General features: G+C 35.7%; 1 protein-coding gene across 1 annotated transcript in view; it reads right to left on the bottom strand.

The window, feature by feature from the left end:
* Positions 1-25,452, bottom strand: part of LOC147074567 (zinc finger SWIM domain-containing protein 4-like) — a 171,494-nt gene extending 146,042 nt beyond the window's left edge. The window contains exon 1 of the mRNA XM_085944090.1: positions 24,980-25,452. Within this exon, the coding sequence (XP_085800216.1) occupies positions 24,980-25,412 (433 nt within the window). The 5' untranslated portion in view covers positions 25,413-25,452. The remainder of the gene's footprint in view (positions 1-24,979) is intronic.
* Positions 25,453-26,271: the final 819 nt, after the last annotated feature.

Here is a 26,271-nt window from a genome sequence, read left to right on the forward strand (position 1 = left end):
GATAAATGCGTTTAAAAATTAATAAATGTAAAAAATCTTAACACCACTGCACAGTTATGTACTGAAATATGACTATATTCTAAAACATTAGAGCGAGAGGTTTAAAAGAATACTATTTTATGCAATAAAAATACTTTATGCAGTCATCAAATGTTTAAAATAAATATAAAGGATAATAAGGCTTCAAAATTATATAAATAGATTATCTATAACGTTTAAGGTATGTCCAGGATCATGCTTTGAAAATAGAAAAAAGCTCCATTTTGACCCACGCTGAGCACGTACGCCCTTAATTCTTCATAATAATGTTTCATGTCATGTTGTGAACGTCTTGAACGTATAATTTGTTATGTCCACAATATGTTAAAAAATAAATTATTTTTGTAATTGAATTCCAATAATCACCCTTCGCTACTGGATTATGCACATTGTGCACATATAAATAATTTAGCCATCACGTAATGTCTGTACTGTCAAACAATAACCTTAACGGTTATATAAGTCAGTAAGTTATAAATTATAGCAATTTATTATAACTTAAAACCGAAATAGCTTCTATTAATTAAAAATAAAATTGGCACGTTATAATAATATCATAATAAAACATTTTAAAAGAAATCATAACACAGTAAATTAAGGCAACTCTTACGCCATCAGTACGAAATAAGAATATTTTTTAAAAACGGTAACTCGGTACTGCATCCAATAATAAAAAGTCTTTTAAAGGGTGTAAGTAAATATAAACAATTTTCTTTACAAATGTACTGCTTCTTACCAAGTCGAATTGGATCAGAAATAGCCATCCCGTTTTGCGAATTCACAGTTATATAAAAACGGGTAAACAAAATCTGGAAATAAATTTATTTCAGTTACGTATAAAATTAATTTCTAAAAATATGGTTACGAAAAAATGGCTGTAGTAATTAACAGTGACAATTCAATCGATTGATATAATTATAAATACATTCACCGTTGTGATTTAAAATACAGTATAACCCCTATTTTACGTTTTTTAAGGGACTGAAGAAAAAAAACCTAATTGGAGGGAAAATGTAAAAGGGGGGTATTGAAAAAAAGAACATTTAAATTTTATGTTTCTAAAAAAATAACGTTTTATTAAAAAAATCATGTATATTAGTTTGTTGCATTTTTGTTATGTAATTCTCACCTTACGCCGTTCGAATGTCACGGCCCAATCATTGTTAAGCGCGCGTACCTCGCATATTTTGAATATTTCCGACGTAAATCGCGGGAAAGAAAAACGTAAATTCGGGTATTAAATGTACTGAAATACATTGGGACTGAAAAAAATACACGCAATTGCCGGTAAAACGTGAATTCCGGGCACGTAAAAACGAGGTTATACTGTATATTTAAACATTAGTTGGGTCATTTAGGAGAACATAATAATATAATGCACGTATAACTCAGAACAGAACTTGTCAGTGTTCATAATGCAACTTTAGAACATTTTTTTACAATGTTCCATTTGTTTACAACCCTATCTTGGTTTAATCTAGGCATAAGTAATGATGTTAAAATAACCATTTGCTTGGGTTACAATATGTAAGTAAATTGTACGTATTGTAAGCGAGATCAAAAAAATATGCGATATATTGTGTATCGATACTCGACAACTCCATAATTCAAATATACAAAAAAACACTAAATATACACATTAATTTTATCGCGTACACCATTTGGAGCTACTGTAGAGCGTCACACTGACTTTATCTTTAGCGATACGTAGGGGGCCCGTCAAAGATCCTAGCCTGGGAGCCCGCTTCAGGATGTGGGGGCCATGGTTATTAGATTCAATAAGAACTTCTAATTTAATAGATATGGCATGATATTATATTATCACAATATAAATTATTCGACATGGTTGTATTTCTAATTTACTTACGTACTTGCCAATTTTCTTCTATATTTCCTTGTTTTCCGGTAGTTATTATTACGTATATTGTAAGTGTTATTTGTTTAGACATGAATTTTATCTCAATAATATACGGCCATCTATTTCTGATACGTCTCACGGTGAAGTGTGATACTGCCAACAGCATACGTATTCAGGGCACGTTCGGCTTGTTCCTTGGATGAGACAGAATTCGTCACTATAAATGACCGACGATTGATTGGCAAAATATAAACCAAAGGCGTCATTTATTTTGTGATTGGATCAGTGCTGACTTAATAAAATAATATTATATACCTATATCTTCTTGGTGGATCAGATTCAAATAAAAAAAATGTGAGTACTTAATGTACCTAATATAATTAATTATGTTGCAATCTCAACGTTGGTTTTACTATTCCGATATTACAATCGCACCCTATTGGTTCAATAAGAAATGTGTCGCTTTAAAACCTTATTTTCTGATTTTGTCTTGATTTAAAGTTGGTCTCACTTGAAAACTTAGTTTCCTTATTATTTATATTATTTTTTGTAATGTGTAAACTCTATAATCTATATTTCTATCTCAAAAGTCTAGACACAAAACCATAATATTATCTAGAGCCCTTCCTATAGGTAGCCCTGAGTGGATTTGCAGGTAAATTATTTAAGTTAGGTAGTTTCGAAGTAGAACAAGGCATTATTGCTATCGATTACATTAATCTCCTACCCGAAACAAAATCGATTAAATCGAACCCTTCTTGGAGAACATCTAGGAGTAAAGGGTTAAAATGTTTTAAATACTGACATGCTATAACTTCGATACCTACACAAAATTTATTTTGAACAGGAGTGTCAAAAACAATCAAAACTTCTGTTTCAAGTGTTTCAATAGGCAATTTCAGGGCCTCAAAATAAATCTGTGCCTCGTATAAAAACCCGCCAGCCACTAATTGCTATGGATGGACTGCGTATAATTATGAGAGAAGAATGGTGTTATAATACATAGTACTACAACCCACACTGGATTGTAGAACCGACAATGATCCTTGTCTAAACCGATGACGAACCGTGACCTTCGCTGATTTTAACTATTTAAACCAGAAAAACTTAATGTACCTAGTTTAGTATCATTTGTGTTCAAATCATGGTAAACTATTGCAATTTATTATCTACATTCTATACTGTCTGCATTACTCACTCGGTATAATAGAAGGTAATTAATAACGCATGCATGTATATTGTACACAATATCTGAAGGCACAATACCTGGAGTAAATCGTCAAACAACTCGTCGGCTCTAAATGACCCGCGAGGTTATAATTAACGTAGATAAATCTCCCGGTAATTGCAGGGTTCAGAGACTGGCGTATTATTTTATTGCTTCCACAGGAATCGCCTTATTTACGCAGGTGAGCAATTTTATGCGGCAATTTGTATGAATTCTATACTGTTACTATCCACAGCGTGCATGATATAACTATCGCGAATTGTAAAGCATAATGTATTTATTATTAAATTTGTAGATCAAGTAACGTGAATAAAAAACCGAGAACAAATGATAAAAATAATGAAGCGCTGTTGCAAAAAATAATGTTAATTTGCAGTAATCCTATCCACATTGAAATAATAAAAAAAATACTCAAAAGTGCATACTAGTTTTAAATTTAGAATATAAAATGAATGTGTCACATATTTACATAATAGAAACATTAACAGATTAATTCTGTGTTCCCTGTTTTTGACATTATTGAAAATAATAAACACAATTCTACCTTACAAACACAAACATAATAAGTATAGATCGCAATAATTATTAATGCTTGCTTGCAGGCACTTTTAATTAATTTTGAACGTGTTATTTTCATCTGCAAATCAATTAGCAAAAACACAATTGTGTGCACCCCGCAAACACAAGAGTTTTAAAAAATTTAAACAAACACTATTGACATCCAAATCGAGATGTCATATTGAGATTGTCATAAAATATTGAATGCGCGTTATGCTTGCTTGACAAACTTGTATGCATAATATTGTGAGACAGAACAGGGGCCATATGTTAGAACTTGCGAGTTGTAGTCGCCCGGTCGACATGACGTCATATGACATCATTGTGACGTAATACCGGAGTGATAATAGCATTCGAGAAAATAACGCTAGTCAAATACTGGCGTTATTCATTGTCCCCATGCACAAATAGGTGTTTAAGCATAATAATATCTATGGTGAGCGGTGTGTGTTGGGCGGCTTGCCTCGAGCGTGTATTGGCTTACGTCACAATTACGTCATGTCGTCGGGTGACTTTATATCACCAGTTATAACATAGGCATGCAGACGTAACTACTGAAAATAGCGTATTATTTATCATGACGTGTTTAAATTTATCCCATATTTTCCCACACTCGATAGGTAGTCCAGTAACCATTCATTTCATTCAGTCAACCAACTGTTGGGTTCGGATAAATTCTTGTATGTTTAAATATATTGACTAATTATATAGCAAAACAACGCCTGGAAACGTCTACCATTATCAAGACCAGTTTAATGCATAGTGTCATAACCGAAATAGCTATCGACAAACATTTTTTTGTAGAATGTAATTCATAGTACTCTATTGATAAGCAATAAAATTAGGTAACGTTGGGTTCGATGGTTTCATACGATACGATTTGTCGGGCTCTAGCCCCATGGCCCCACAAGGGGGGGGCGGCTGACAGGGCTATAGCCTGGGACCCCAGGCTAAGGAGGTGCCCGGCGTGGCGATTTGACCAGATAAGTGAGATAAACTCACATCACAAATTTGCTTTAATCACTAATTTGCACGTACACCATTTGGAAAACACTACAGTAGAGCGTAGAGTTGGGAGAGCTGATTGAACAGCAAACAATCATAAGATACTGTAAGTCCCAACGACTACGATGGGCGGGACATGTGGAGAGATTGCCTGAAGTTAAAGCGCCAAGGATCATGACGAAGTGGCTACTCCAACGGAAGAGACCCAGAGGCCGTCCAAGAAGGAGATGGGCTGACGCCGTAGAAGTGGACTGGCTTCATATAGGAAGACCCGGTAACTGGAGAAGTGTGGCGAGAGACCGGAGTGAGTGGAGAGCGGTTGTGGAGTAGGCCAAATCCCACCCCGGGATGTAGCGCCGTGGAAGAAGACTGTAGAGCGTCACACTGCCTTTATCCTTAGCGATAGGTAGGTGGGCCCACCAAAGATCCTAGCCTGGGGGCCCGCTTCAGGACGTGGGGCAAATGTCTAGCCCATATAAGATACAGTGCGTATCTGCCGCATATAGCGGAACAGGCATCGTCCGGTCCTAGCTTTATGTTTTAATGAAGAACCACAAGTCAGCATGAGCAGTCAGGTTAATATACTTTGAAGACAGAGAATTGGTACCTATACTATTATATAAAACAAAAAAATATTATTTTCTATTCATATCTTAAAACTTTTTTCAGGTCGTTACAAAATGCTAAATCGAAGAAATGAAAAAATAATAAGAAAAAAAGATAACAAAAGAAAATTGCCATAATTTATGCAATAAAATAAATCCACAAAAGGTTTGGGAAAGCTCGTCCAGGTATGGGTACCTACACTACCTACTTGATTTTCGTAACAAAAGGTAATATTTACACCTGTATTCAAAACACATGCATTTGTATAGTTTGACAGGTACCTAAATGGTATAGAATTTATAACCATGCCGAAATTGAAAAGTGACTAAAGTAAATATTTAAACATTTTGATTTATGATCCAGTTTTTCTACATACAATAATTATTCTACTGGGCTGATGTAGATTAATAAAATCGTTCCCAACTGACATTCCCACCAGTAAGATAAAATTAGACAATTTGCAGGACAGGGAAGAATGGAGGAGACAGGTGGTATCTTTTATTAAATGACAACCTGGTTTTCATTCACGAATCATCATATTATTACTGTATTTGGTTTTGGTTTGTCAACATATTGTGTTCTTCCTCTCTACGCTTAGGGCTCGTTGTCGTTATCTTCAGAATGGCTTCTGCAACGAGTCTGAAGAATACATGGTGACGATCCAACAACAAAATACAATAAAATATATGATATTGTTACCTTCTAAGAAGCTAGAACTCTAGTGTCTAATAAATGGCCCCCGCATCCTTAAGCGGGCCCCCAGGCTAGGATGTTTGGCGGGCACCCTTACCTATCGCTAAAGTCAGTGCGACGCGCTGCAGTAGCGTTATCCAAATTTGATGGTGTATTTTTAGCATTTTTTTAATATGTACACAGTAAAAAAAATGCATCGTACAACCAAATAGTCTTAATTATTAATATCATCAAAGGAAAATAGCGCCGTAGACGACTTTTTTACCATTAGAGCAAATTTGTGATCTGTGTTTATCCGGTATGGTCGGCTCGTCACGCCGGGCTCTTCCTGAGCCCGGGGCCCCAGACTACAGCCCTGTCACCCATCCCTCCTTCTGGGGGCCACGTTCTAATCACTCCAATCCATGGAATGTAGGTTCAAATAAATTATATTAATGAATTAACCACTTTTTTCTATTGGAAACAAAGCGGCAATAAATATACGTCGAAGTGAACGGCCTTACTAAGCCACTCCCGGTCTAAATCGGTAAAAAGCATCAACATTGTACCTATTATGAAGTTATAGTTGTCAACCACCCAAGTGTGTTTTAACACTTTTACATGACTTAGTGTCCACGGGAAAGAGGAGTTCGTAAAAGGACAATTAAGACCAATATGATCCTACTTATTGTTACGATAATCTTCATGTTTTCACGACGTAAACTGGTAACAAAGCTAAATTCGAATGTTCCCTTGAATACCTACCTACTTTATTCGTTCAATAAAGGTATCTTGAACGAGAACAGGTCAAAAACAACTTGTCAAATCAATACTAGCGCGTCATGTAAAATGTAGATGCATCGCATATTATTCAGCGAGGTATATTATATGACATACGGAATAGATAAAGCATAATATAATAATATATACTAAACTCAACACAGCCAACAGTTAAACATGCAAAACACCTCAACGCCGCCTCCCAGTGCCTATTTATGGAAACTCGATTAAGAAACCAATAGTTATGCAAAAAGATATTACAGATTGTTCGTTTTACATAACGTTAGTACTTAAGTTATAGGCAAATACTTGTTTCCCATTCAATGGCAAGACAGAATTATTACACTTACCTGGCGTATAGTTTAGTAAGTATTTAATAAGAAATTATTAGTTATTCGTAGGGGCGACGCTAGGTGTACCTATCTATTGCGTAGGTACTTTTGATTAGGGATCCGAAAACCGAGATCCCGTTATTCTTCGATACCGAAATACCGTTTCTTTTTTATGTATAGAAACCGGTATTTTCGCTATTAATTAAGCAGATAAGCATTAAAAATATTATAACTTAAAAAAACTGCAAAATAAAACGTTTGATAGTTTTGGCAAGAAACAATGACACAGCCCGTAAACATTGGGTTAACCCAATGTTTACGGGCTCTTTTCATTAATTTTGTAATTAACGTGTTAATTTGCATTTGAAAAGCAATTAGAAAAAACACAATTTTGTGTGGCCCGTAAGCATTGGGTATAGACGAAGCATCTGGAAAAAAATGACACTCACTTTTTGTCGGGTCTGCCGAATGGCATAATCTGTTCTTACTCCATTACAATAAAGGTGATATTGCTATAAATTCCCAATCCTTTTTGTCGGGTCTGCCGAATGGTTCGGTTCGAACGGGTTCGCTCAAATGAATGTTGATAGTAGAAACACTGTTCTAACACCATTACAATAAAGGTGATATTGCCACAAATTCCCGATGCGTGATATCGCATAATGGAAATTGCGTGACGTCTACCTATACATGTGCGAACTTACTTGCTAGCTACTGTATTGAGAGCGTTGTCCATTAATAATGTCATTGGCAAGAAATAAAACATACAGGGAGGGACGGAGAGTGAGATAAAGCAATGCAATGGGGTTAGGTAATCAAAATAGCAACCGTAATAATAACCACATTAGCTAGCTATGCATCAGCGATTAAATGATATGATACACTAAAATTGATAGATACCATCTGCATCCGAAGACCCCCGAAAACGACTTCGCCATAGTCAGTTGGATCTGTCAAAATTAATTATTAGCTCGTAAACAAATTAATGGCGCCGAACTAAAAGCACTCTTTACAAGACACTTGTAAAGTACCTACGCATCGGAAACCTGGACATTAACTCTGCGAAATGAACGAGCCCTGAACATCTTTGAAAGAAAAATTCTCCGCCGTATATATGCACCGATCAGGGACGGCACCAAATGGAGGAGAAGATATAATGCTGAGCTCTACGGGCTGTACGAAGATTGCAGCGCAGTTCAATCAATGAAGATTGGGAGACTGCGATGGCTAGGTCATGTGCACCGTATGAATGACAATGAACCGGCAAAGAGAGTGATGTCCAGCGATCCAATAGGGCGTAGAAGAAGAGGCAGGCCAAAGATTCGCTGGTTGGATGGAGCTGCCAGTGACTGCCGTATTCTGGGGGTACTGAATTGGAAAGCGGCCACACTGGATAGGGACAGGTGGAGGGAGCTGTTGGAGGAGGCCAGGACCCACACCGGGTTGTCGCGCCCCTGATGATGATGATGATGAAACAAATGAATGGTGTTGAAAACGCATTCTATCTATATTGCAAATCCGCAACTATGTCCTTGCGTTACAGCAATACTGTCCTATCCCGCTAACGTGTGCGTATACAAAATACAAATAACAACATTGCATATTGTACCTACCTAGTTGAAAAAATAATAATTCTACGTCATTATATATTGCGTAAGGGTGCATATTGCAAATTCGCGTAGAATCAATGTAGATATTTACGTCCCCGTTTCTGCTATTGGTTGTATCGAAGACGAAGTTAAAAAAATAATGATTTTTTTTTTTAAATAATATTGTTTTGCGAATATTAATTACATAATATACATACCTACTTACTCTTCTGCAACTTTCGGCTACGCTTCTAGGCGCTGTTGTCTACTAAATGGGAGGAGCTTGTTAGTTTATAATGGAAGTGCGGTTAAAAATGGGCGGAGCATGTGAGTTCACAGTTTTAACACGTAGCCAAGAAGATGTTGCTGATGAGTAGTATCTGTAGGTACCCTACAGTGTTGCCATCCGTACTACAATTATTATTATAGTGCAAAATGAGTACAAATCTATAGTTTAGATTGCCATTATCTATGCTGATTATAGTGGGTATTTCTGAAAAAAAAAAATATAACTTGATATAAATTACCTATAAGTTTTAAATTCTGCAGGTTGTTTTCAAAGTTGACAGCTATTTCGAAAATGATGTTACAACTATGATGGAGATAGCTAATACTATCGAAGTAGATTTTAATATAACCATTTTGTATAACTTACTGTTTTACATAATAGAGAATATAAAAAACGGCGACTTTCCAATTAAAAGAAATAAAGGCTATGTAATATGGAAGCAGACAGAAATGTCCTTAATCCGGCGGTGCATGAACGACGACCAATAAGATGTAACTGTTATACGTCATGTCATGACGACAGACGAATAAATGATAACATTGATAACACTAATAACAATAACATAATAAAACCGCACGATAATTAATATCAGCTATGTATCGATTCAGCGGAGAAAAATATACCCAATGTGGATTGTGGACGTTTGCCGTTGTATTCGTAGAACTTTGAAATGTTATCCTTGTCGATATCCTATCTATCCAATTCCACAAAGTTGGCCAGCCTAGGTATGTGGCTTCGCCTAGGGCCGTTCCACTAGCGCAGTGATGGTTAACCCTTTTTACACTAAACATATTGACAAATGGGTGAACCGAACGCAAAATCGATCGGTAGTATTGCAACACAATTCTTACTTCAATCCTATAAAAAGTATACATTATTGGAAGTGTAAAATTTTTCAATTGGATACTAACAAGTCTTAGGCATTCAAACATTCAAGGAATCTATCTAATACGTATTTTTAACCAGAAAAACTGTAAGAAACAACCTTATTGCAATGTGGGTAGAGATTAGTTTTAAGTTTTAGTTTTAGATAAACATATTAGGATAGCGCTGTGATCACAGAACAGATTAATAAATAAATATAAATGTTAAGGCCATCGCCATGGACCAAAGTTCTGAAGCAGGGTAATTTATGACATGACCCCCATAAAACCCAATTTAAAAAAATCGCGTGGACTCTTCTCAAAGATTGAAAGGACGCTACATTAACGTTAACAAACAATATTAATATTAACTAATGAAAATACTGCATATTTTTGAACAGTCGAGATATTTAGCCTGTTATACCACACCAGGGAACTCATAAATGATGGGAACTGAAATACATAACGGGTAAGGCGAGAGCAGGTAACCGACTCGAGTAAGGAAGAACCGTGTTAAACTTACACACGTGTCAAGAATACGTTTTACGTCGAATACTGAAAACGGCTCTCGGCTTATGTATTTACGCTCATTTAATGTTGATGTATTACACACACTATTGCACGTGCATAATGCGTGCTTCATTTTCTTAGGACACTCACACATTCAAAATCCTGCATCAACATGCGGTGTATTGAATATAGCCTATCGGTATTATATTTATTATCTGTTCTGTGTTCCACACCCAGTAGGGTAAGCCAGTTCCCATTTATTTTGTGTTCCCTGGATACAGTCGTTGTATCCTATAGTATAATATACAAAATAAAGGAGTTTCCAAATTGACAATTTATTATTAGAATGCAGATAGGAGTCCATTTTTCTGGCCAAGTTCATTATATTATTGATTTTTTATTAATAAGACGCATTTTTTTGTACTTATTCCACTTGTTTATTTAATAAATTTAGACCGGTTTCGTCCGCCTCAAAGGGACATTTTCAACTTATATATCTTGTATATCAATTGGTACAAAAATAATTCTGGCTTACTTAAATTTTGGTAGTTGTTTGGTGTGAGTAGATTGATTAGAATGTTAAAACCGGAACTGACTCCTATTTTTAATTCGACATACGCGAATCCCACGCAATTTTCTAATGGAAGCGAACATTCGAGGGTTCTAAGCACTCTGATTAGCGTATAGAGTATAGACTAACCGACGTGTCCTCAAATATGATTATAATATTATTAATAAAATTTAAGAATCGGTTTGTTTGCTCGTAATCGAACAAATTCTATGTCAAAATATGCAACAATGTGAAGTCAGGCGAACAATTTAATATTGATAATACAAATCGACGTATTTCTTCATTGTGTAGGTATACCTACAATGTCTACTTATTATTTAAGAACAAAGAAAAAAGTTGAATATTAAAAAAATAAATAAACACCAATGATATTTTTTTTCTTCGACAAAGGCTGGTTTCAGACGGGACACCGGTGTCGCTCTCGTATATAATATAGAAGGCCTTTGATTTTTGATGGTGATGATTTATGAACGCCCCAGGGCTAATGAGTCAACGCATAATTTCGCGTTATAAATTAGAACATAAAACTGGCTGCAGTAATAAAAACGAGTGTATCGGCGGCTTGACAATGTAGTGGCTGACGGAAAAGTGTACCGGACACGCGTTGACTCATTAGCTCTGGAGCTTTCATAAACATAATACAAATGCCTCTTTATTCGAATACAAATGCCTCCTAATTATATACGAGCGCGATACTGGTGTCCCGTCTGAAACGGGCAAAAGACATTGTATTAAATCCACACAACTTAATAATCATCAGCACTGGTTTCGTCTGTTTCGATGGGACATTGTTGTTTAAAATAAATAAATTCACTTATTGCATACCTACTGTGATACTTTTACTTATTGTAAAAAATGTTAATTCTACTTAGTAAAAACTTCGCTTGAACGGTAATATGGATAACTCGTTTCAAAAATCAATTCAGATGACGTGCCGCGTGTTGCCGACAACCTCGTCAACACATAATCAACCGGGATGATAGCCGCAGAAGACCTTCTAACCAAGCGAGGCGAGGCAAGGGACCACGCTGCTGGCAGACGCAAGATGTCGGAGCAGGTAACAGATTTTTTGTCAGCCATCCCCGAACGCCTCCCCCGCAGGCTTCGACCTTACCAACCATGATAAGTGCAGTAAACTCAGCGATTCTCAATCTATAACCTGGATATACGCTAAGAGGCCATCCATAGAAAGAAACCGTGCATGGTTTTGTAGTGTACGATACTACATTTAGGTATGTCTGATCTTAACAGCCTTCCTCCACCATTGTATTAAACGAGTGTTTTTTTACACTGATGTCTTCTTGCGTGTATGTCATTGCAAATTACCGTTTTAGAGTATAGATACAGTCCTCGAATATTGTAATAATACGATATAATTTTGAAGAAAAACAAAATACTTACTTCATTATCATTTCGATATAACTAGCAGGTATAGGTAGTTAGTGGAAGCCAGCGACAAACAAATTTTTAAAACAGCCGATATACTGGATTATTTGTTAGACTTAGCTCATTCGCCGCTGACGGCACAGCTGTTATGTCCTCATTAGGGGGCCATTCGATATAATTAGCATGTTATTTAAATGTGGTAATTAAATGCTCTGCGGTGCAGCGGTTGAGCTTACTTAGAGTATCTACCTATACATTTTATAACTTTGCAATTTTTACTACACTGATACGCTTCTTTGCCTGATTACCTCGCATAAAATTAGATCAAATGATATTTACTTGTTTTAATATGTAGTAATAAATGGATAATATATACCTATAAGTAAATATATTTTTATAATATAGTACATGACTTTCATCCTAGAGCCGGAGTGCAAAGTTATGAAGCATAAACTCCAGGTTATGTTAGGTTATTCTTGAATTAATGAATTTTGCCGAAATCGGCTATAAAAGTTAATGCCGCTGTTCCCGCCTGGCTTCCAGTAAGCAGACTTTTACCTAATTTCTTTTATTTTGTTAACTGTCAATTCATGGTGGAACTGCATTGTATTGTTGTTTAATTTAATAAAACGCAATTTTTTTGTAGTCCTTATTCCACTGTTCATCAATAGATTAGGACCGGTTTCGTCCGCCTCAGAGGGACATTTTTAACTCAAGTTGTTGATTAAAAGTGGAATAAGTACTACAAAAAAAATGTGTTTTATTAAATTAAACAACAAGACTTGTACGTCTTCCGACTCTCGTTTATATTTATGCGATTTCGAAACTTTTTGATTTGCAATGGGCTCATAAAATAAATATTGGATTAATAAACATTTATTAGTAGGTATCTGCTGAAAAATTTCATACGATGTAAATGTTATGAAAAATAGTGTCCCAAGTTTCCCCATAACAACAACTCTATAATAATATTAAGAATGCTTCAGAATTCAATTAGAACATACACATTGTAAAAATATGCCATTCTTCGGACTTGTCGACCTACCCACATAATGTAAGAATAATTACTAGTACCTGTATGCTTTACATCAAGCATTAAAATAATCATTGTCTGACAATTATTATGTATTACCAGTCTGAAGAGGGACAGAGGACGAGATTTTAGCCACCTACTAGATTACGTGAGTTATGACTGTTTAATTAATTCTTGATTAGTCGTAAAGAAAAAAACAAAATACTAACGATAGGCGCAAGAGTTAAAAACGTTTGAGCAGCGCTCGAATCAAGCAAATCGTGAAGCAGTTTGGCCCGCAACAAAAAAATCCAAAGTGCCTACCCAACAACCAAAGAAATGGGAGAAAAAAAAACGAAAAAGTTGGGGGCGAAGTTTTGAGAGGACTAAAACTTCTAGCCGATAGAAGCGCTGGGACCTGGTGGATCGATGCTAAAATCGTTTGTCGAGCTATGCTAAAAAATAAATGTATTTGAAGGTGAGTTTTACCCAAGATACCAAAGTTGCACCCGTGAGGAATCTATCATCGCCTTCAGTTAAAACGGTAGGTAGTCAATCAATTGGTCAATAAAAGATGCGTGAATATAAACGCGTCATGACCAATACGTAGGTCGTAAACGGAGCATATTATAGTCCAGACCAGGGAACGAAAATAGCACTGTGAGGGAGGGGGCTAGAGATATAACATAGGTATAATCAGGGAACTCAGAAATAATGGGAACTGAAATACATAACGGGTAAGGCGATAGCAGGTAACCGACTCGAGTAAGGAAGAATCCGGATTAAACTTACACACGTGTCAATAATACGTTTTAGGTCGAATACTGAAAACTGCTCTCGGTTTATGCATTTACGCTCATTTAATGTTAGTGTATTACACACACCATTGCACGTGCATAATGCGTGCTTCATTTTCGTAGGGCACTCACACATTCAAAATCCTGCTTCACCACGCGGCGTATTGAATATGGCCTATCGGTATTATATTTATTATCTGTTCTGTGGTCCAGACCAAGTTTTCTCTATTTCTTCTACATAATTTACCCATTGTGTGTGCGGATCATAGACTAACATGAGCTCATGAGCAGTAAATTGTATACTTACAAAGAATATGTGCGGAAATATTCACCATTATTTTGCGTAAATAAATAAAATCATTAAATATGTCTTCTATACAATGTAAATGGACGATTTTATTAACAACGTTAGTAGATTTGTTTAATCCAGCGATACTCAACCTGCGGCCCTTTAAGCTTTTATGTGCGGCCCGAAACACATTTATTAGGTATCAGGAATTTCGTATATCTTGAGATTCGTTTCGACTTTGACGCACAGAAGTGACACCCGAAGAGGATTGTCATTATGGTCCAAATCTAATAAATATAAGAGTGTTGCTATTGCACAAGATTGATTTAAAAAACACGCATAATTTATAAAATATCAAAAATGTTTTGTAAAAAAGGGGGGGTTCATGAATTTTTTCGTCACACCAGTAGTGATGCGGCCCGCGTTACTTTACAAATATATGTATTTGGCCCGAAGAAAAAAAAGGTTGAGTATCATTGGTTTAATCTATGGTTAGTGATTGACATAAACTTAAACCAACAATTTTTACTTGATGAAACATGACATCACTGGACCACTGTTGTGACAGCTGGTATCAAAACGGAAGACGGCAAGAAATTAACAAACAAATTTATTAATTGTAGAACACAAAAAATATGAAATGTAACTTAATAATCGCCACACAGGTTACAAACATATAAATCAAAAACTTATATGTGCTATAAAACGTCTTTGTCAAAGATCTTTTATAGTCCAATACCGGTTATAGACAAAATGATATAAACATCTGAACTTCACTAGAAATGCGCATGATATGACCATCAATTAAAACGAAATTCAATTCCAGAAAGTAGGCAGGTACATAAATTATATATTATGTAATGGGGTGAAACGTTAAGTAAAGAAAAAAAATTGTTTGCATAATTATTGTACCTAGCCCTTCGTATAAAGAATAATCTACTACATTGCGTGCCTGCATGATACATAAATCTACCCAAACTTAACACTTTTGAACATGAAAATAAATTATTGTAAGCAGCTACGTAACATCATCAGTAATTTACATTATTTTGCAAACAATCTTTCAATTTAAAGGTTGTGTTATTGGCACTGTGGCGAAACTACATAAAGAGACACGCGATTAAATTTTCTGAAAAAATATTTCATTTATTTAATCAACCATAAGCGCTTCAAATCAGGTGTAGATCTTGATCGCATCCCCTAGGTTTTTAATAACCAAAAGTTACGAGGATTAAGTAGGTACTTGTTAGCGATTCGCTCAAACTATTGTTCAAGGCCTACTGTAGTCAGGCCGTGACATGAAACTACAAACTACAATGATAGTGCTAGTTATTGCTCATACTTCGAATGCAATGTGGTAAACTGTTTGTAGAAAATGATCATTGTTGCATATTGAAATAAATAATTTGAACGAAATATGCAATCTAAGATCGTCATTTATTGCGAACAGGCTACCGCATAATCAACAACTAGCAATACCATCAACAATCATAATTTAGTACCACGGCCTTGCCTATTAATTATTAGGCGTATTAGTAATAGACGATGCTTTGGATACAAACAAATATGTATTTTCAAAAACAAGTGAATTTGCCGGACGCGGGATTCGAAGCGACATCCCACGTCTTCAGAAGCGAAACTACGCTAATATGATAGTCACTGATACTACTGATAGTGTATCAGGGAGCACATAATAAAAGAAGTGGGTTACTTTCTGGGTGTGGCTGAAAGAAGGTAGGTATGTATTAACTTTTAAGAGTGGAGAAATATGGGACAAACTTAAGCACGTGTTAAAAAAAATGTGCTATTTCCAATATCTACGTCTGTATTAAAATAAATTTTGTCACGTAAAAGACACCCATTCGATAGTGTTAAAATTTGAGGTTACTCAGACGACTTTGTATTTGTCTATGGCGACTCGATTATGCATTGCTATTAAAATAAAATTAATGGAACCCGGCTTACTCTATCGGGTGTGTTTTGGTTAAGACAGAGTACCAGTGTGGAAAAATATGGGATATACCTACCTGAACACGTGTTAAAGAATATGTTATTTTCAATAGTGAGGTCTATCTCATAATATAATATGTATTAAAATTTGTCACGTAAAGCATATCGCGAATTCAATATTAATTGTAGTATGACAGTCGGCGCGCTTTGTGTCCTTTAGTTTTATGGCCTAAAGCCCTAAAATAATAAAGTCAGCGCTGCTTTAAAATGGCTACCACACCCGGTTGGGTTAAACAGGTTGTACCAAGGCCTGAACAAAAACGATGCATGGGTGCGAGTGAGAAAGTATTGGGCACCCTTATAATCTCTGCGACACGCGCTAGAGTAAGATAAAAGGTCTACATATTTTAGAGTCAGTTTCCAAAAGTATCGCTAGCAAATCGTGGTGAATCGCTTCACGTAGCATCGATAATCTGCGAGTTCGTGTTGCTAAATTTGCTATTTTTTGTGTTAAACACAAAGTCAGTGGTATATATTTTTAGTTAATTAAGTAGGAAAGGTGGTTCTGCGTGTTGTATTAAAATATGGTAGCCGTACTGATAAGCAAGAAGATGGTATTACGTTTCATAGGTAAGTTGATACATGTTCGTGACAATTTATTTGTATATTATTATTTATTTTAATATCAGTGACCTAGTGTTTCTTTAAAATAACTTAAATTATGGATATCTTTACCTAATGGTTTCATTTTGGCCGCTTAAAAATACTATAGGTATAACGTAAAAAAATAGAAAATTATATTTTAATTCTGAGCGTCCAGTGCGAGCACTTTGGGCGAGCACTAGCGAAATGGTCTATGGTCTCGAACATTTGTAGGCGAATGCGTTCGCTCGCCCACAAACCAAACGCACGGCACGTAGCTTCATTTAGCAATGCAACGGGTGGTGTCTAGATGTATCTATAGTCTATGGGTTGTACCATTAATTTTGTGTTCATGGTCGGACCTCAATGTATTTATTTGCAACCTTAAAAATGAGGTAGAAAAACGAAATTAACTTCTACCGCTTGCATGTCTACAATCAATATTTAATGCTCACAGACAATGACGATACTATTAATAGTTGAATAATGCTACAAAATAATAGATTGTGGGTTTTGAAATTGGGGTGTGGGAATCATTACTTTTACGGAGTATCCTCGTAATGGCATCGATCAGATTTCGTGGCAGGGTCTGAAATAAGAGGTCCATACCTGACTGCTCAAATCGTTTCGATCATTTCGTGTGAAACGATTAGGCGGTCTGTCTGAGGAGAGGTCGATCAACCCTTCAAGGCTTTCCTGGCAATCGATCACGAAGAGGCCCAATTAAAGAAGTTACCCTTAAATGCGCATTTATTTTGTTATCCTAACTACCTATAATAATAATGTAGAAACTACTCCAATTAAATAATAATAGTGTAGAGAAATTAGTAACCAGTGCCAAGTCCTACCTACTGTACTTGTACTGTACAAATATTGGCGTTTTAGTGTTTTTATATTTTTATCATGGGATTTGGATTTATTTATACTTTTCGAGTTTGTGATACGCATTCCCTGACTACCTGATAAGATACTTCAGACTACTCTGGACCAATATAATATCTACATCTGTTCGCAAACAATTTAACATTGTACATAAACTGTACTGACAAGCAAGTCTGGCAGTATTTGGCGGATTTTTTTTTACTGTTTCATCGGAAGTAGAAACGCAAGGTTTTGTGGAATGTTTTTAAGGATTAAAACGTACGAATTTCCACGATGTGAACTGTACAAACTACATTTAATTTGATAGCAATACTTGCAGATGTTTCATACAAATGTGTGTATCTGTTTGTAAACAAATAAACATTGTATAAAAGCAGTTAATGTACTTTATGTACCTACTTACTAATGTTTTGATTATATCGTGCAAAATTGTATGGTGTAACTATCCAAACTACATTTAATTTGATAGCAAAGTTTCTGTGTTGGCAAAAGTTTACAAACATTAATTTATCATTAATAAGTCATTGTGTGGGGGTATAATCTGTATGGACGCTAAACTGAGAACCCAGAGGAATGTAATGAATTAGGGAAGGCATTCATCCTGTAGTGAATATACCACGGGTGATTATGATGACGTCTAAAATCCACAAATGGATGAATGTGTTCACAATACAAAATTACCTACAATCAATGATAACTGATAAGTTGAGTTCCGAATTTGACACTTTGACCAAGACTTTGAAGCCACTTTTGGTTTACGGTCTAACGACCCTCCGGAATGTTCTCGAATGTTATCAATATTAAATGCATGAGCGTTTCGTTTACGTTACTAACATTAATTCATATTATAATACATAGAGGCAATGACATTAATATGGACGAATCATCTGGAAAAGAAAATGACACTCACTTTATTGTCGGGTCTGCCGAATGGCATAATCTGTTCTAACGCCATTACAATAAAGGTGATATTGCTATAAATTCCTGATGCTTTTTGTTGGGTCTGCCGAATGGTTCGGTTCGAACGGGTTCGCTCAAATGAACATTGCCATTAGAAACACTGCTCTAACGCCATTACGATAAAGGTCATATTGCTATAAATTCCCGATGCGTGATATCGCATAATGGAAATTGCGTGACGTCTACCTATACATGAGAATGCGCGAATTTACTTGCTAGCTACTGTATTGAGTGCGTCGTCCATTAATAATGTCATTGCATAGAGGCATATATCCCATATTTCTCCACTCAAGAATTAAACCTTGTTACAGCCTCACCTAGAAGGAGGAAACCCACTTCTCATTATTGTTGTGCTACCTGGTTCTGACAAAAGAACCACTTAAATCTCAATTAATGAGAAGCAGGTATGCAAGATAAATAAATACTTGCATACAGTAATGTTTATATAAATATCTAAGTTGAGGAGCATGTTACTTTATATAAACATAATAAACTAAAACTTTGACACATTAATGACCGTTATACGAACGAGGCATCTATATTCAAGTGGTTTCCAATATAACTATCATAATATATTGTATATGTACCTATATATTTAAAATAAATTACAGTGAAGTAAGTGTTTCAAATTTACATATCATTAGAAACCAGATTGTTTTCGGATAAATTACCGCTTTTTCAACAGCACATCAGCGTCCGATCTACATCAATAAGAAATTATTTTTACTTAAATGGGAGACTGCGCCAGTGGCGTGCATGGCGACCGTGGCGATATTTTAATATTATTATTAGGATATATACTATAGAGTATAGACTATGAAAAGGCGTTTGATTCCATCAAAAAAATCTCAATTATAGACGCCCTTAGCAATCAAGGAATTTCCAGACGCTATATAAACATATTGAACAGTATATACAGTGATGCCACAGCATGCGTGAAACTCCACAAACGGTCGTGTAAATTCCCCATTAACAAAGGTGTCCGGCAAGGTGATACCATTTCACCTAAACTATTCACCGCTACTCTTGAGGACTTATTTAGGAAACTTGATTGGGAGGAAAAATGTGTCCCAATTAATGGGGAGCACCTCAGTCACCTGCGATTTGCAGATGATATTGTTATACTCTCACAAGACCCGAAAGACCTCCAAGGTAGAATGCAAGAACTCGCGGATGTCAGTCAAACGGTCGGTCTAAAGATAAATGTCTCAAAGACAAAAGTAATGAGGAACTGTTTTTCGGACCCTGCGATTATCTGTATTTCTGGCACCCAACTCGAGCAAGTCAGCAGCTACGTCTATCTCGGACAGCAGGTGTCCATAGACGGAAGCATGCACGATGAAATTGCTCGAAGAACAAAGCTGGGATGGAGTGCTTTCGGACGTCTGAATATTATCTTCAAGAGTGGCCTACCATTGTCTTAAGCGTAGGGTGTTCAACCAATGTGTGCTACCCGTGCTCACGTATGGCTGCGAGACGTGGACCCTCAACACGAGAGATGTCCAAAGGCTAAAGACTAAAGGCTACACAACTGGATTTTTCTTTTCACCCATTCCTAAATAATGCAGCAACCATAACGTACGTCAGTAAACAAAATAATTCTAAAAATATCCTAAAATTTAAAAAAAATATGTTATCTGCGGCCAATTATATTCGCGTGATCAATGTTACGTAATCCAATTTCGGGCAACATTATTAGTAGGTACTTATCTTATACTCCTATTAGAAATCAAAATAAGTAAGTACTTAGGTAGGTTTACTAAATCGCCTATCAATGTGATCATAAAATATGGTAGTTTTAGGGGGCTGTCATAATATGAAAGTGATATTTTGTAGAAAATGTGACGCCATTAACATAAACAAATAGAAAATCTAATCATCCAAAATCCATCAAATTTATTTTTAACAAGAGGAAGGGTCAATTTTGTGACGATGGGAGGTCAAAAAATAGCGAAAAAATGTGTGATGTCATTTACGAACACCACTTAGTTTATAAAGACATATCTTTTAGTTTATATAATCGAAGAATACGAAAATTTTACAGGGAAAATATATGTAGGTACCTACTGGGATTTTTGTGAATGCTTAAAATGTTGAAAGGTCCCAACCCTAAATGAATAAGTACTTAAATACATTAATTCCGGATTAGATGTTATTACATAATCTATTTTATGATGACAATAACCACCCCCGTTGGTGACGCTACTGTACTGACCCAAGTCTTACGAAAGAAGAGCAATCTTCCGCATAAATAGAGATTATGAAAAGGTAAAGGAGCTCGAATTATAAATAAATACCTCCCTCTACGCATTCACGGTGTCTGGACATCCTCGATTTTATCCGAAACAAGCGTGGTCCAATGAAAAAAAATCAAAATGAGATAACGAACTCGGTTTTACTGAAGATTTATGAAAGTAATGAAAATCATTTGTTCAATAAAAAATATCATTGACATGCTTTTGGCTTTCTGGAGGAAACTGAGGTGTTATGACAACCTTCTCGAAATCAAGAATTTTTGATCTCGAGAACTCTAGAAAATCATTAAACAAATTCTGTCCACAGTGAAATTTGAGAGCCTTTTTTTAGTTCTCTCGGCCAATATAAATGAGATATCAAAGTGTCTTGGGCAGTTATTTCATTCTCGTGACAATTCTCGAGAAATGAGAATTCCCAAAATTTTGGAAAAAAAAATTGTCTAGACGAGATTTCTCGGTCACAATGGTATTAACAAGAACATACTGTCAAACTATTGTGAGTATCATTTGTTTTCTTTCACGACCCGATTAAAATCAACGATTTCTCCGATTTTTTAATTTAGAATTTGTGTTTATACGTGTATGTTTAGCATGTCTTCTCCCCGTCTCACCTTATTTTAAACATTTTCGTATGTTTTCTCTCATGCGTTACAGATAATCCAAGACAAATACGGATCGAAGTTCCTATCAAATCAATATTGATAATGTTAGTATTACTAAAAATAACAATTGACGTTATATCACAGCAAACATACAAAAACTGTAGGTAAATATTATCAAGAAATACATATATCAGTAAAAAAAGTCAATGAGTGGTTAGGTAAGCATTAAAACAACCACTTAACAATATTGTCTACCTTGCTAGTAACAATAATTGTTTACTTTGTGATACTCTCCAAATACCTACGTAATTCCTACCAGGAAAAATAATGAATTAATGTTGCAGTAGGACACTATAAATCAATAAAATTTGGACATGAGTATTAGTATATTATTCAGTCACCATTTTTTCATTAATTCATGGTGAAAAAGCATAATAAAATATACCAATAGATAAGTAAATCTTATTCAATTACAGGGTGCAAACAAAATCGTCAGAAAATTAATGGTAATAATATCCACCCTTAAACTAAAAATAATATACGTAGTATAATGTAAATTTTTACCAAATATTTCCATTTTTTAAGACCAGTAGAAAAACAATTATTATTATAATACCCATCAGCACAATTTCGTGGGTAAGTTAGGTATGCTTACAAACTGCAGTCTGCAATTTAGAAGAAACCTTCATCTAGCTACGTATTTTTTTCGACTCATACGAGGTATAGATGAGAGCTCTGCCATTATGGGTAGTGTTGACCTGTGTGTCCCTAATAACTATCTTAGATATAGAGAGCATCAGTTGTTTATTCTCCCAAGGTGCACAACCAAAACCAACCTGCCACTGGTAATGCCAATTGGGAGGGCGATAACTATGTTCACCCAAATTGCTTCGGGTGTTGATATATTCCACTTGAGTGAGGGTGAGTTTAGGTGGAGGCTATTTTATAAATTCTTAAAATAGGGTCTCCTTAGCAAACTCGGTGTACTTCCTTGAACTTCTATATATGTATAGATAATTGTATTTTCACTGTTTTGTATGTTCATATTATATTCTCTTTTCAAATTTTTATTTTTATCGCTTTTATTACTTTTTTTTCTTTTTTGTGATGATGTTTCATGTCATTTTGTGAACGTCTTAAACTTAAAATTTGTAATGTCCACAATGTTTAAAAAAAAAATTGAAACTATTGCTCTGATATTGAATGTTGGCAGAAATAACATAATTTAATTTGTCACCCAACAAACATAGTAAAGGTTGACAACCTCGTAAAATATGTATTATAATAAAATTATCATAATTTATTTTACCTCAACATGTTGGATTAATAAAAGCCCTATTTTAATTATTCTTCCCAGATTTAATGGGCAAGTCGAGTGAGTTGTCGTGGTAGTAATGTTGCCAACTTGTATCTGGCCACTTATAAGGTAGTTTATTGTTATCCTCATCATCGACTCATCATTGGACGATGACCTCCCCTAGCTCCATCCACGTAACGTTTGTTTAAAAATATAAATAATATCTATAATATGTAGGTACATCCCAATTTTCTCTAGATTGACAAAAACGTAGGTACCTACTATATAACTATACAACTCTTTAGGATACAACAGTTTAGTACTTACTATCAACTAAATTATAGTAGGAAAATGGTACCATGGTGGTGTGCTTTCTTCCGATTCCCATGGTTTTGCGCAATTCCAAGATTGAAAAAATATTAATCCAATAATTGATTATTTTCCGGAATTTACAATCCTTAGTACACATGCAGTGGTGGCATGCGGTGACTTTCCTTAGCAAAGATGCCTTTGAAATATACATAAATAATAATATATTCTACCCATTATAATCTACTTAGACGTTAAACTTATGTTATCTTTCAAAGAAATAGGTATTATTTAATAAAAATGTACCATATCATTACATAGTATTTAAGTAATTTATTGTTTTTTCTGTTCTGGATGCTCCGAATCTACAGCATCTATGGACCGCACGCCACTGCAAATCCATGTTAGTACATTATGACCTAAAAACCAAACTGCATCTAAATAAATAATAAGAAACTGGTGTTTATGTACCCTGCCTATTTTGGTTGACATATTAAAAAAAATCGTTTCGAAACATTAAAAAAGGTTTACCTACTTATCTATGTTTATTTCAGAGGTAAGTAGGTAAATATTACATCAATAAAATTCTTGGATGCTAATGTATGTAATATAAAAAATATTTTTTGTGTTCCTAATTTAAATAATGGTTTGGTTTAAGTAGGTAGGTATCTATTTTTTATACAAAAGCAGTTGGGAGTTGGGGGATATAGAGAATTGAAAGCGAATTAAAATAACTATGTAAATATTCGAAAGACGTTTTCCGATTCTGCACACGGAAAAAATTCGGCATAGCATTTCCATATTATTCCTTTGATGTCAGATAATAAAAGTTTTAAATATTCAGCGCTCGAAGTTCGTCCGGGAGGAAGTTTTGTATGGATTTGGGGGGCATGTGGGAAATGTGGGCCCCCTTTGCTCGCCTCCGCCGGATTGATCGAGCCATGCATGCGCAGCGGCCAAATGCGCACAATCGCATTCATTGATGCCATTACCAATAATTAATCACCTGCGATTTCGTCCATCTTGTGCGATCGGATCTACCGAGCCATTGCCCGATGGAGAAAAAAACACACATTTTCTAAGGCCAAACAAAACAATGAACGTTCGAAAATCGAAATAGGTAGTCCGCCGCGTTCGATAATGCACGATTTTGATTAGCTCCAACGATACGTTTCTGTCAAAATAGCACACAATTTTATTTTACAACACTTCAATGTTTTTTTTTGAATATGCAAGAAAATATCGATTACAGCGTAGATATTTTACGTAATATTAACAACGAAAGCAGTGTTCATGTAATATCGTGCTTTGGTATACCTAATCATAATCGAACACAATTAGAAACAGATACGGCAGCCGTGCGATACAATGTTTACCTAAACACTTTTTACTGTTTATTACTAATATCGATTCGGTGGAATTAATAAATGTTTAATTGCGCAAAACTTACAATTTTTATCTAGGAAAATATTCGTCACGACGTTATTATAACGCTGGCGTAGTCATTCTGTGTTTACCAAACCCAAATAAAGCACGGCGATTGCACAAGTATTCGTGTTATTTAGGAAGTGTGACGTTTAATTTACAAATTTATTTAAAATAACAAAAAAAACAATCATTATTTTCTTGCCTATTTTGTATGAAACTACGTTTATTTTTATAACAAGTGTGTAGTTATTTGATTTTTGGACCACTTACCGACTTGCAGGACACTATCAACGCATCCTGACTCGAGGAGTTTGAGTCCTTTGCAGAAGGAAAGATTCTGCTGTTCACCATTGGCTGCAGTCGTATGCACTCTCGATAATGACGAGTACATGCAAATGTCTCTCTCATTTCTTGGGAAGGACCAATAGATGATCCTGCGCTGCACGGGTTCCGGTATCCGATCATACCGTTCTTCGATGCGCTGGAAGGGAATATTTTCCGCCACTATTTTGGCAGTAATGTCCAATAGGGTGTCGGGGGTGAGCCTGAGTTCAATGCCCGACATTAACATCGCACTAAAGGCGGAGGGTCGCGGGGGCGAATGGCCGCCGGTAATTCGATAAACACCACAAGCACCGGGGAGGAAAGGCGGGTCCCTATCCCCACGCGCGCAGCAGAAGGCCGGGGCCGGCGGAGCCGCCATTTCAATGCACTGCGACGCGCACGAAAGTTCGCGGCAGACTGACGCCGAGTCATCAACTTGACCCCTGCTTCCCCTCTCGCCCTGCAGCCCTCGCTCCCGTGAGCATTTCCCCCCTGCCGGCCCGTGGCCCATTATTTTGTTCCCCAACGTAGAGGAAAGTGTACCTACTGAGGGGAGTATGGGGTAAATTATATTAATTTTAAATTGTTATACGTAATCACTAACTAGGTAATCAGTTTGTGGCATATAACATTTTCTTATGGTTTCTCAACGTTATAAATACGGAATTGCTCTGTTTTGTGTATTGATTATTCTTCTTCCTCGGCAACTCGTAACTTTACTATCCGTGGAACCGTCGAGCAGCTTTCAACTGTAGAGCTTTGCTCTATATCTTTTCGTATTTCGCGGCTCGCAGGGCATGTATCAGTGGAGAATCTGTTGCAATATTAATTTGGTCCATCCATATATATACAGTGGGATTTCTTCCTCGTCCTCTCAGACCTCCAATTTACCAAATACTACAATTTATTCTTTCCGAGTTGTTATCATTCCTGCAGCATGTGTCCTATACCCAAAGCCGGCAGAGAAAATTCTGCAATATTCTGGTCATGTAATTATTTGTTTGTTTGACCATCCACGAGACTCTCAGTATCCACCTCCATTACCACATTTCAAATGATTCTAATATCTCCCGCTGTTTAAAGCTTAATATGTATTGTATACTACGGACAATTGATACATTATTTATCTGAAGGAAGTGTAATTATCATCGATATTATTATGTTTTATCTTTATATGTAAAGAATCAAATGTTGACAGTTAAATCTGATTTTTTTAAATCACATATTTTTCTTTTATT

Source organism: Rhyacophila brunnea, unplaced genomic scaffold, assembly GCF_057557595.1.
Source record: "Rhyacophila brunnea isolate RB1 unplaced genomic scaffold, BYU_Rbru_1.0 scaffold_16, whole genome shotgun sequence".
Taxonomy (NCBI): domain Eukaryota; kingdom Metazoa; phylum Arthropoda; class Insecta; order Trichoptera; family Rhyacophilidae; genus Rhyacophila; species Rhyacophila brunnea.